Raw genomic sequence first — 12,178 nt, 5'->3', positions numbered from 1 at the left:
ATGGGACCTATGCAATAAAACTCATGCTGAAAAAGATTTAGAGTGTGACTAACATTTTTATGCACAATGTGCTGTGTAATAATTTTTACCAAGGGCAAACGAAAACTTACCCTCAACAGCATGGCCAAGGTACTAGTGTAGATGTTAACACAAAAAAGTGTAGCGTCCACGTTACCTGTCATAAAATCACCCGTGCTAACTAGCCTGATGTGAAAGGACACAACTAGAAGTATTTAATCCCACCAACCCCCTTCCCCTTTCTGCTGCAGACCTCGACTGTTCCTTCAAAGTCCTAACCCTCACAGAACAACTCAAGAAAGCCTCTCTGGGGCTACCCCCCTCCTAATCCCCCAAACAAGAATGTGGATGCCCCCTTCCAATGCCCTCTCTGCAAGAATGGAGAAGCCCTGTTTGAGGTTTAGCCAACTCCCATTCACCGTTCGGGTCTGAAGGCTGCATTATGTCATGGCACAAAATGGCTGCCATATAGTCACAATCGTGGTACAGCAGAAGAGAATGCAAAACAAAGCAACAGAAACTCAGAATGAGCTGAGGAACCAGCTCAGTCGAATGAGCCAATCCTATTCCTCTGATGCTGCTACAGTTTCACTGGAAAGAAATGCACGTACACAACCCTGACAGTCTATGTGCCACCTCAGAACTTTCTCACCTCTCATCAGAAATATGGTGAAAAGAAGAGAGGAGCGGGAGGATCCAGACATTTTCTTAGTCTCCAATTACTTTAAGAAAAACTGTGGAGATGGGGAGGTTCTAAAATATTGCAGTTTCTGATAAAAATGCTCTGGTGATTCTTCATCTTTACTGTAGTAAAAGATAACCGTCTTTCTGTAGTTGATTTGAATAAAGTCTTATGTAGGAAGCAAAGTTACTTTAAAAGCAAGGCCTGGGTGTGAATACAGCCTGTAGGCGATAAAGATTTGATTCCTGGACCTGGGGACCCTGCAGAACCAGCATTCACCACTCCCAGGAGGAAGGGAGTTCCAACCATTGTTCAATGGTGACACCTACTGGCTGGCTTAAGTCACGTGTGTCAGAATCTAGAGGGCAATGCTGTTTGTGCCTCTCCTCTGAAGGATTATCAGTACAGAGAGAAACTTCGGTAGCCATGAAGGCCCACAGTGCCACCACTTCAGTTGCATCAGGTTGGAAGTCTTAAAAAAAAAAAAAAGAAAAAAAATCAAGGGCTTGACAAAAAAAAAAAAAAAAACACAAGAACCACCCATGGCTTCTGTTGTCCTTCTAATGCAGAGTGCATGGTGAATATTTTGAGATCACTGTTTGCGCATCGATATGAAAATGACAAGAAATAGTCTTTTCCTTGATGGAAGTTCGATATTTATTACTTTGTTGTTCCAATGTTCTGATCAGAAATGCGCTCAGAGAGCAAAGTTTGAATATATTGGATTTTAAAATTATAGCCTAGAGCACCAAGTTGCTGGGCCATGACGCAGAAGCGGAGGGAGGGATGCTCCCCCTAGCATGAAAGAGAAAGAAACAATTCTAAGGTGAAACTTGTAGGGAATTTATCTGCAGCAGAGTGGAAATTATGTATGGCTCTTCCAAGGATGTCAAATGGCACAAACAATCAGGATATTATGAGCAAGATAAATCTGCCTACTGAATGAAAACAGTGCAACTGTCTACCGCCAGTGCAAAAACTCACTTCCTGCTCTTATCTGCTGGATAAGTAAGGACTGACATGGAAAAAGGTCTGGCCTTGCATTAGTTCATTTGCTGACCCCTGTCTGTTTCAGCTTCAAAAATGTATCAAAAGCATCACAGTAAAGAGCTGAGCTAATATAGGCTAAGAGGGAAACAGGATTTGTATTCTAGTTACAAGACATGAAAACATTTTTGAAGAATTGCCATGTAATACAGTACCTGCTTCCGAAGCCTGTAATCCATAGACTTTAATATTTTTTAATAGATTAGTATGTTTTTAGTTTCGTGGATTAGTGAGGACAGCAGCAAAATGAAATCGGCGACTCGGCAGCAGTGACCGAGAACTAACCAATTTGTAAAGCACCTATGTGAGCTTGACTGCATGGCAGCGCTGGTACGGCCATGCACAAGTGAAGAGGTGGAAATTAACAAGGTCAGAGTGGAGTATCTAACCTACTTTCAGTACTCATTCTTCAACAATGACCAAAGGCACCAACGCAACACCATGAAACTGGCACAAATAGACAGCACAGAACTGACCCTTTGGGCCTGCATAGAGATATAAGGTTTCCTCACATGTTGAAACTCTAGAAGACAACAAGAAAAAAAAAAATCTGGAGTGCAAATTTCTTCTTTGACCGGAAACCGTGTAAAGCCAGCAGGATTCCTAATGACTTGTTATTACACATTGGAAATGCAGACTTGAGCAGCACCAGTAACTAAACAGCTAGGGCAACCCATCTGGCTTTACTTTGCCCACCATGGCTGCCCGCCTGCAGAAACACTGTTAGGCTGAGGTGAAAGGCCAAGCCCGCCAGGGAGGGAAAACAGACATAGGGGAGGGAGATGCATATTTGAGAAAATGCACATTTTCCTCATAATTTAGCAGCTCAAAGAAATAAAAGCTGATTATTATGAGCATACAGACCTGAGGAACACAATCTAGATGGCTAAATATGGAACACTACATTGGTCTGTTCCAATTAGCTGGTTTTACATATGAACCTCTTCTATTATTAATTGCAATGAGAAGAAAACACATTCTTTGATTTCTTGATTTCTGGCCAGGTATTCTCTTCTTACCTCTTAAGACTTCGGATCCAATTACTGTCTTTTATACTACAAAATGGAGGCCTCAGGCTCCCCAGGATTTTAATGCTGCTCCCCTTCCGTCTGGCACCGTTACCACGGCAGCACACGGTTCCTTCTGGAAACCTGCACAGCAGCACTCTGAAGCCAGACATCAGGTGTCGCTCTTCAGTGACGGCTGGGAACTCCCCTCATTTCTCTCCCACTCCCCTCCTCACCTCCTTCCCCCAGCCTCTGGCAAGCCCAGGAAAATGGAGCCAGGTCGAGGGATCCCACACAGGTCGGGCCACCCTGGGCTGGTTCACTGGGCCAGTCCTCCACACCTCCTTTTGAAGGGGCCCCTGTGTGTTATGAGTCTTTCTCCTGCCGCTGGTCACACTGCAATGGAAGTACTGTTAAATGAACTTCCCTTGTCATTCTGGATGCTAAACAGAATTTATTTTATTTTCACTGAGCCTCGACATTGTAACTGTGCAGACCCACGGCAGTTAATGCTGCAGGTTTTCCTTGACTTCGATTTACTGCTTACTTAAATCATGAGGCAATTTAAATTACCCTTCTTAATTAATCATTTTCACAATAGTTATTGGTAGCTGGATAGCTTGTTTCCTGTTGTTCTCCGAATCCTGCTGCAGTCAGAATGTAGATTTGCTGCAAATAGCTTGAGAATGAGAATTTATTTGTGGATTTTTTTTTTCAGGGACTGATGACTTAGTGCCCAGTAAATTTCAAAGCACAGAGAAGAGATGGGGCCAGCTGGTGTGGCTCAGTGGAAGGACCTGGAATTGTTTCCCACTCTTCGGGTCAGCCAGGGCTGGGAGTGCCACAGAAGCAGCGTGCAACTGCGACACCTAGTGGCCGGATTTAAAGATTACAGGGCTCCGGAAGGAGCCTCGGCACATGGGGGTCCCCAGCCAAGAACTGATGACTTGGCAAGGACTGGACTAAGCTGAGAGGAGATTTAAATTGGGGGGAAATCACCGCACAGTTGCAAAGGAAAGCTCACGGAATTAGATTCCACTGAGCGGGAAGCCCAAAACAGCACAAAGAAACCGCTGCACCCAAAACCACAAAAAACCAGAAAGAAGACAAAACTGAGTCCCAGGTCCATGAGTTTAGCAATATAGTAATCCATGGGGGTGGTCGGTGGGGCAAGCCTGCATAAAGTAACTCTAGAACAGGAGCTTCTAACTCCTCAAGGGCCACAAACAGGTCTGGTTTTCAGGGTAACCAAGTTACACAATAAGCATTTGGTTGAACCAATTTGACAAATCTGTGGAATTCTTTGCACGTTTGTTGAACTGGGAGGGCAAACCCCCCTTTGGTTTTTTTTTTAAGAGACCTCCACACCCCTAATGCTGATCCTTGCCACAGACCCATGTGGCCAGCACACAAAAAGATATAAGGAATGACTACCACAAGCTGAACAGCGCATTGTGATATATTTAAAAAGAAGGGGGCTGCCACCATAAAAAAAAAGGCTAGAAATGAAACGAGGAGGAATAATGCCAAGGAGGAGGAATAATGCCAAGACGATATAGGACATAATGGGGTCGAGAGATGGGAAAGTTGATATTTGGAGCAATCTGCTGGTACTTAGCATTTCTACAGGGCTACTAGACAGTACTGCTGCTTCAAAAACTCGTGAGTGTTTTTCCACCTCAGTGAGAACTATTCAGGTCTAATTGACAGCTTTCCGCAAAGTCAAGGACATACGGTGTTGCTGTATATTCCTCGGGTTCCAGCTCACATGGTATTACTGTTATATCTGATACCTGAATGGCTTGCTGTAACGGGCAGGTTTCTGTTTGGGAAAGAGCTAGAAATGATCTGATTTGTTTGAGGTCACTGCCAGGGCAAGAGGATCACGCTGCTGCTCTTAGTGGGACTGCAAATAATTAAAACATCCTCAATTAGTTCCCTGGGCAGAAATGCTGTACCCCTCCTGCCATTCCTCCCTTCTTCACCCCTCCCCCCACCCTGGGATTTCTAAAACTGGTTTTTGGGTTTTTTTTGTTGAATAGACTGCATTTCAATGATATGTTCGAACTGGAATCAGGGAAATTCAACAGCCTGTTATCAGCTGTATTGCTCTTTTTTTCAAGGGGATGTTCTTGTGTAAAATGATCAAAAGGCCAGCAGTGACCCAGCTCTATGACTTCTACCAAGTGAATATAATGATGCATCAACTCTGCTTGTAAGCTCTTTGGGGAAGGGAATTCCCTTCTCTGGAGTGGTGTACCTGCATGCTTTTTGTTATGATATTCTATTCTTGACTTATACTCAACCTTTCTAGTCAAAAGATGTGCAAAGTGGCTTACAGCAAATCCAAGCAATTTACAACTGAATGCATAAACACATGATCAAAATATTAGTATATAAAAATACAATACTAAAAATACAAAATAAAACATAATTCATAATACATGCTTTCAAAAAATTACTATAAGCTCAAGTCCCAGCCTAGCAGCGCCCACAAATGGGCACACCCTTCTGATTTGCCCTTTTGGTAGTGACCCTGCCATCTGCAGCAGGCCAGTTTTCTTTCTTCTGGCCCAGGTGAAGACATTATCAAGAGGCAAACTAATAGCTAAGGAGAGCAAGAGCTTCAAAAACAGCAAAGAACGGCAGAGAGGATGGGGGGGGGGGTGGGGGGGAACAGACGGCAGCAGAGTCGCAGCAAGTAGAAACACTCCCACTCTCCAATACTCTTGTATTCTGTTGTGCTTGGTCTCAGTTTGCTTGGGATTTGGTTTTTGGCAGGGAGCAGTTAGTTACTCCAGGGGATCCTGTGGTGCTTAGGAAGACTCCTTCGATCAGAAGAAAAGCAGCATTTCCCCTCAGCTGAAGGAGACAAGGAAGGTAACACCAGGCGCTTGGCTCTATTTTATTAAAGTGTGCATTATCTTACTGTGCATCAGCAAGGCATCTTCACCTTTAAGAGTGAGGCCTTTCTACCAGGCTTTTTTACTTTTTTTCACCAAAGACATTGACTGATTCACAAAATCAGTACCTGCCGTAACTGCAACGTACTTTAATAGTTTGATTGTTTTCATACTTGGTACAACCATAAAGCTATTCTTCTTTTACACCAGTTGTAAAACATTTCTAACCATACGTTTGGGTACAATTTGACTTAGTTGCTGTTATGCCAAAAAATACAACAGCTTTCATCTGCAGCAACTATTCGCCCTCTGTAAAAGCAAACGAATGCATGAAATAAATGTGCATACACCGAGTCTTCATGATATGCAAATGTATCTCATGCATATTCATCGTGGACATCCTGAAAACCCGACTGGCTGGGGGTCCCCCAGGACAGGATTTGGGAAGCCCTGGTTTCCCCAAATCAGAGAGATTCTTCCAGACCTCCATTTAAATGATCTCACGAGGAGGGCAATTTTCAACGCCATTTCAAGGGTAGACAGCGCTTGACCTGGGGAAAATGGCTCGGCTTAAAATTGCCCTCCTTGGAGCAGCTGAGAGCACAAGCGGGCTGCCAAGGGACGTCCGGCCACAAGAAAAGGGCATGTTTAGCGCAGGGAAAGAAACGGCATGCGTACGTGCGACTTTTGTACATATTATCTCACTTTGTAAACAGCGCTTCTCTGCGTGTATTGGGCATCTTTTTAAAATGTACTTTGCTCCTACCTGGCTACCCGTGCAAAGAGCAAATTCAGAGATAGTTTCTCTTTGAGAATTTACGTAAAGCCTGGGCGTTAATGGCATCCGCACAGTTTGCAACTGCACTGGGTCATGCACATACAGATATAACGGACCAACATCCAGTAAGCGGCTGGATAGCACGTCCTAAACATCCCACTCAATATGCTCACATAGTGAAAGGCAACAGATAAAGACCAAAATGGTTCATCTGGTCTGCCCAGCAAGGCTACCCCAAAGTGGAAATGTAATCCTTGGGTGTAATAGAAAAGTTACCCCGATTCTTCATCTCCATTCTCTGGCCAACAGGAATCTTCTGTGTTTGTCCCACGCCCCTTTTGAATTGCCTTACCGTTCTCGTCTTGCCTAAAGTTATCCGGATACATGTAGCCAGGAAAACTTTAAAAACCTAACCGGCTATGGCTGAATATAAGCAGTTATGTTTTAAAGTTATCCAGCCTTGTGTGGAATGCTGATTGTGTGGCAGGTTGTCAATATGTGGCCACAAGCTCATTATGTGGTTTCTCCCATGACTGCACAGTCAGAGGAGCCTGGGGTGCCGGTTATATTTACATCCCCTGTTAATATAGCTGTCCTCAATACGAGGGCCTGTCCAGAATAGGAGGTGACCTGATATATTCCATTTTATGGTGCACCCCTATCCAGGACAGAATGTGTGGAAGGGCAGCTACATTCCTTTGATTTCAAAAATTAAAGTGGGAGACCAAATATGAAGGGAGCTAAAACACATCCAATACAACTGTTTTGGTCTGTTGGCTTAATTTTTTTAACCTTGGGAGTACTGATTTTTCTTTTAAATGTTAACCATTTTGAGCCACAGCTCACCTCAAAAAGAAACGATGACCGAAAGCGAGCACAAAGATAACGTCGGTCTTTCACATTTCAGATTTATGTGCACTCAGCAGGGGGCAGTGTGCGTTGTGCCAAGGTTCGGGCACACCTGCCCCATATTAACTGTGCCCAGGCAGCAGACTTTGGCTTTCTCCCGATTACTTCATGCAGTTAAACAGGATACAACAAACTAATCCACTAGGAGTAGAGAAAAAAAAGGGCGTGGGCTCTTCACAGAAGTACAGTGCCTCAAAACAACTGGAGCCAAGACTGCAATGAGCTATCAGAAGGCAGCACATTTATTTATAGCCAGGCATTGCATGGCTTTGTTTTGTTTTGACAGTGAATGTGTGCCATGTTCTGCAACATGAGTGCAGGGGCAGAATGGTGGAATCACAGACAACCAAGCCAACAAACCCTAGCCAGTACGGAAAAGAATTAACGCCCTCCCTCTCAGCCCACACACGGAGGTATAACAGACTAACATGGAACAGAAGGGCGACAATTCACGCATGAGACAACCAACATATGTCTGTCCTGACTAGACTGTAAGCTCTACAGAGAAGGGACTATGTCATCTGTGTATCTATACAGTGCTGCTTACATCTAGTAGCGCTACAGAAATGATAAGTGGTAGTAGCAGTGGAAATATAGACAACTGCCGTTTTCATTCTCTAATGCATTACTAGGGTCGGAGGTAGCACCTCGGCTTCTCATTGTTCCTAGTGTCTTTAGGGCCGGCTTTGGCCCCTTACCCTGCCTCTCCTCCACTCCCCAACCCCCAAATGCACACTTTCCTGCCATCTCCTTTTACATCACAATGTAATGTAAATTCCGGGTGTTGCCCCTCTTTGCTGCCGTCTTGTCTTGTACAGTAATTGCAGGAAGACGAGAGACCCAACTAGACCCCCAGCTACAGTTCTGCTGACAAAATCAACAAAGGACATTGTTCCCAGTTGAAAGTAGATGTGTCCTGCTTCCCATTTCCAGCAGGCAACTGTGATGATCTTCAGTCAGAAGCATGACACTTGCCCATGCTGCAAAGCAAACTGCTCTCTGCTATGGACTTACCACAAATGCACTGGTCGCACACTGGATGCATGAACACCTTCAAAAAGCGTAAAGCTCTCGTCACAGTCAGACTGGAGTGATCCTTTCCTAGCAATAAACCTTGTAATTAATACAGGAAAGGGTTGGTACAGGGGTAGGCAACTCTGGCCCTCGAGTGCCGAAAAAAACGGGTCTGGATTTTCAGGAGGTCCATATTGAATATGCATAAGATCTATTTGCATGCTCTGCCTCTACTGTATGCCAATAGATCTCATGCATATTCATCGTGGATATCCTGAAGACCAGACCTGTTTGCAGCACTCAAGGGCCACTGTTGACTTAGGATTTCATGAACAAACAGAAATGAAGAGCTCATGTTGATTTTACTTAAAAATACCTGACTCCTAATTCCCCACAGCACAATTTTCTTCTTTATTCCTTTAGCTATGATACACAATTTCTCCTACGTATTTTCTAGTGACCTGATGAAGGAAGCAATAGCTCTCGAAAGCTAGTCACAAATGTATTTGTTTTTTACGCAAAGGAAAAGATTCCTTTCCACCTCCTGTCCTTTTTTATGAAGTAAAACGGGAAGGAATGACAGGGGAATCTGTTGGTGACAGAAACCCCAAATTTAATTTTGCATATAAAACTTTAATTCAAACTATGGTTTGCAAGTAAACGACACTGACAGGACCATGTATCTTTTACCCCTCCGTTTTCCTGCCTCTCATTACAGTAAAACAAATGGTCATTTCTAAAACAAAATGGTACAGTGACAAAGGCTTCGGTAATAAAACGAGTAATTAAATGATACCTGTCTACTTATGCGATTTATGAGGATGAATGCAGGTTCACCACTCTCTCCCCCCCACCACGGCCCAATTCTTCTCTCTACAGCCAATAATTAGATTGAAATTCCCACCGATGCAGCTGGCAGTTCCGATTCCCTCCTGCCCTCACCCCCGCTCCACAAAGCAGCGTCTTTCATGTTAGCCCGGGTAACGTGCGTCCCAGACCCCGTTTCACGCTCGCGAGAGGCAGAGCATGTCCTGGAGAGGCTCCAGAGGGGGCGCTCCTGCAAAGGGAATCCTACGAAGCAGGTCACTCCCCCGGCACGGCTCTCTGATGAGGACACGCCTGCACGTGCCGCCAGCTGACCACCAAAGAGGAGCTGGAATCAAAATGGCACCGGGCCTTTTGTTGCACCAGCCTTCCTGGGCCGTCCTTCAAATAGCGGGGCCACAACCCTTCCTGGCAACTTCAAAAGAGAAGGCACTCCCCACGCTAAAATGTCAAGGCTGCCTCCATGACCGTCGAAGTAATAAAACAAAATGTGTTTGCCCCCGGTGGCCACAGCTCTAGCCCTAGCACAGGGGGGGCTGGGTCAATTTCTGGTCACTCCAGAGGTAAAAGCCGCCCAGCCCGTATATCTATGTAGGGATTTATCTATGGGGAGAGAGAGGAACATGGAGATGCAGCTTGTAGGTTATAGATTTGGCTGGGCCAGGAGAAATCCAATTCATATTCTCCTCCTTCCAGGGACTCTCTTTTTGACCTTCAGTAGACACTTTCTTGCCCGTGAGTCAATTTACTCAGCTGTAATTGAGTAATAATACCAAAGACACTGTTCCTTCTTTCATCTCCCCTTTAGGAACTATTCTGTAGTGCAGGCATTAGGAATGTGGGTGAAAGGTGTTCTATACAGATAGAGCTATAAATAGATATGGGCTTGTATTATTTATCTTTCGACATACTAATTAAGATCACTTTTTAACTCATGAGAATCAGAATAAAAAAAAAACAAACCAAAAAACTTCATTGGCTTTTTTTAATGCTACCTGTATTCAATATGCCACATCACTACAACTGCAGGCCCAAACTCTTAATTACCGCAGTCACCAATCTGCGCCAAGCAAATGTGGTGTAGGTAAAGCAAGCTTAAGAGAGAAAGCAATACATATCAAGCCCAAATTAATCCTGGCACTCAAGCCTTTGTAAAAAATAAAAAGCACCCAAGAGTTAGTCTCCAATAGAGCCTAAAATGTCTAATGGATTTTTTTTGTTTGAAATTGATATCCCTCTCGCTTTGTGGTGATGATCCGTTAGGAGTGTGCAGTTGTGATGTCCGAGTCTTGCCACTAAGTGCTGCTGTTGAGCAATGCCAAAGGATTCCCCCCGTCCCGTCCCTCACCCTCCACGGGCTGGGAATGCTGCCCCAGTTGCAGCCAGCACAGGAGCAGAGAGTGAAAGCCTGGGGCTCGAGCCCAGGTCCTCTGCAAGCCCACTGAGCAGGCCCTCTAACATACTACTGACAACGCACGCTTAACTTTGTAATCTGAGCAAGAACTTTGCACCCCGGGGTGAAAGATAAGCAGGCCCAAGTCTTCCACACCAAGCGGGATTCATGGCAGCATTTATTTCAATGCATCCAGTTCTACAAACCACCAAGTTTCTACCACAGACATTCTGACCAGGAATCTGCATAGTACAAGAGAATTCCCAGGAGGGGGGGGGGGGCGATTATTCTGGTGACACAACATTACAGAAGTGGCATTGATTACTTCTGCCATGAGATAGGTGAGCCGACGTAAACGTAGTAAACAAGCCTTGGGGGTCCGCCAGCCTGTTTGTTCAGATGTGGATGAATGGCAGTGTGTTGACTCGGCGCTTCGGCTAAGTGTAGTAAAAAGTGGCACATGAAGACTGCATAATGAATGTACCTTGGTGCAAGCCCCACACATCAAGCCTAGGAAACAGCACAACTGCTGCTTCCCACGGCTTCTGCACCAAGCGCGCAGATTCATCTTGTGCAGGCTGCATTCGGCAATCACGTTGTCAGCTCCCATCTTCTGCTTCCTGCATTTCCCTGCCTCTCCCCCCCCCCCCCCAACTCCTGATTCACAGCCGTCCCTTTAACACATCATTCCTAATTAGATGATTAGTGCTTGGAAGGGCAGGAGATAAGTCATTTGCATAATTTAATCATAAAAAGAAGTTAAAGATACAGATTTTGCTGTTCGTTTGTACAATTATCTTCTCCGGCCTTGGGGGGGGGGGGGGAGGGGGAAACCGAGATATTAATGTGATTAAACAGTATTTCTGTGAACAGGCAAATGTGTGTCCTCTATTAAAGCAGAGCTAGAGGCAAATGAAAAATTAATTTTAGAAGACAATCAATTTTATTCTACATGACTGTAATAAATAACAGCCCATCTGCAGACAAGTCATTAGGCCCTGGGAGGGTACATGTGTCACAAAGTCTAAATGATAAACAAGGCAGAATTTTCCACAAAAATAGATCAAGTAATGAATGGCCCTTTCCAGGTGCCACTTTTGCCTAGAAAGACACCACACAGTGGTTGCTAGAGCTGGCCATAAGCCACCTGTTCACTCAGGAGAGGGCTTCAGGAATCCTAGGGCGATTTGAAAGTTCAGCTCTCTTGTTTACCACTAATTGCCAGAACTGCATGGGCTCTGTTTAGAGGCAGGGATTGGCCACACTGGGTGTTTTCTGCATTACCTAAATCCATTTTGGACAACCGAGTCACTAAGCGCGCTCCAGACACCTTGCTGAGGCCTAATACTTTTGGCTGCACCGGGCCGTGTGATAGCTGGAATTTGGATCCCCTGCAGCTTTAAACTAGAAACGGGCTCTGACAGCTTATTGACTAGATGGATAATGCATTAACGAGCATGGGAGGGGAATGCACAGGGAATCTGTCTAAAGAGGGAAGCAAGACAGTGCTTTAATACTGTGCCCTCATTTAACCCTGTGGTGCCTGGAGTCGGAATTCTGTGACCTACAAAACGTAAAGATGTGCTATAGCCATGGACTGTA

General features: G+C 44.8%; 1 protein-coding gene across 5 annotated transcripts in view; it reads right to left on the bottom strand.

Annotated features, from left to right (window-relative positions):
• Positions 1–12,178, bottom strand: part of DACH2 (dachshund family transcription factor 2) — a 912,520-nt gene that overhangs the window by 885,468 nt on the left and 14,874 nt on the right. Inside the window, exon 1 of one of the 5 annotated variants that reach the window (XM_029606592.1) lies at positions 2,767–2,942. The exons of the other annotated variants lie outside the window; for them this stretch is intronic. Within the exon in view, the coding sequence (XP_029462452.1) occupies positions 2,767–2,927 (161 nt within the window). The 5' untranslated portion in view covers positions 2,928–2,942. Of the gene's footprint in view, positions 1–2,766; positions 2,943–12,178 lie in introns of those variants that run through there. 5 annotated transcript variants of the gene reach the window in all.

The sequence above is a fragment of the Rhinatrema bivittatum genome, chromosome 6, assembly GCF_901001135.1.
Source record: "Rhinatrema bivittatum chromosome 6, aRhiBiv1.1, whole genome shotgun sequence".
Classification (NCBI taxonomy): Eukaryota; Metazoa; Chordata; class Amphibia; order Gymnophiona; family Rhinatrematidae; genus Rhinatrema; species Rhinatrema bivittatum.
The sequence above is the reverse complement of the archived record's forward strand: the minus strand, read 5'-3'. Positions and strand labels throughout refer to the sequence as shown.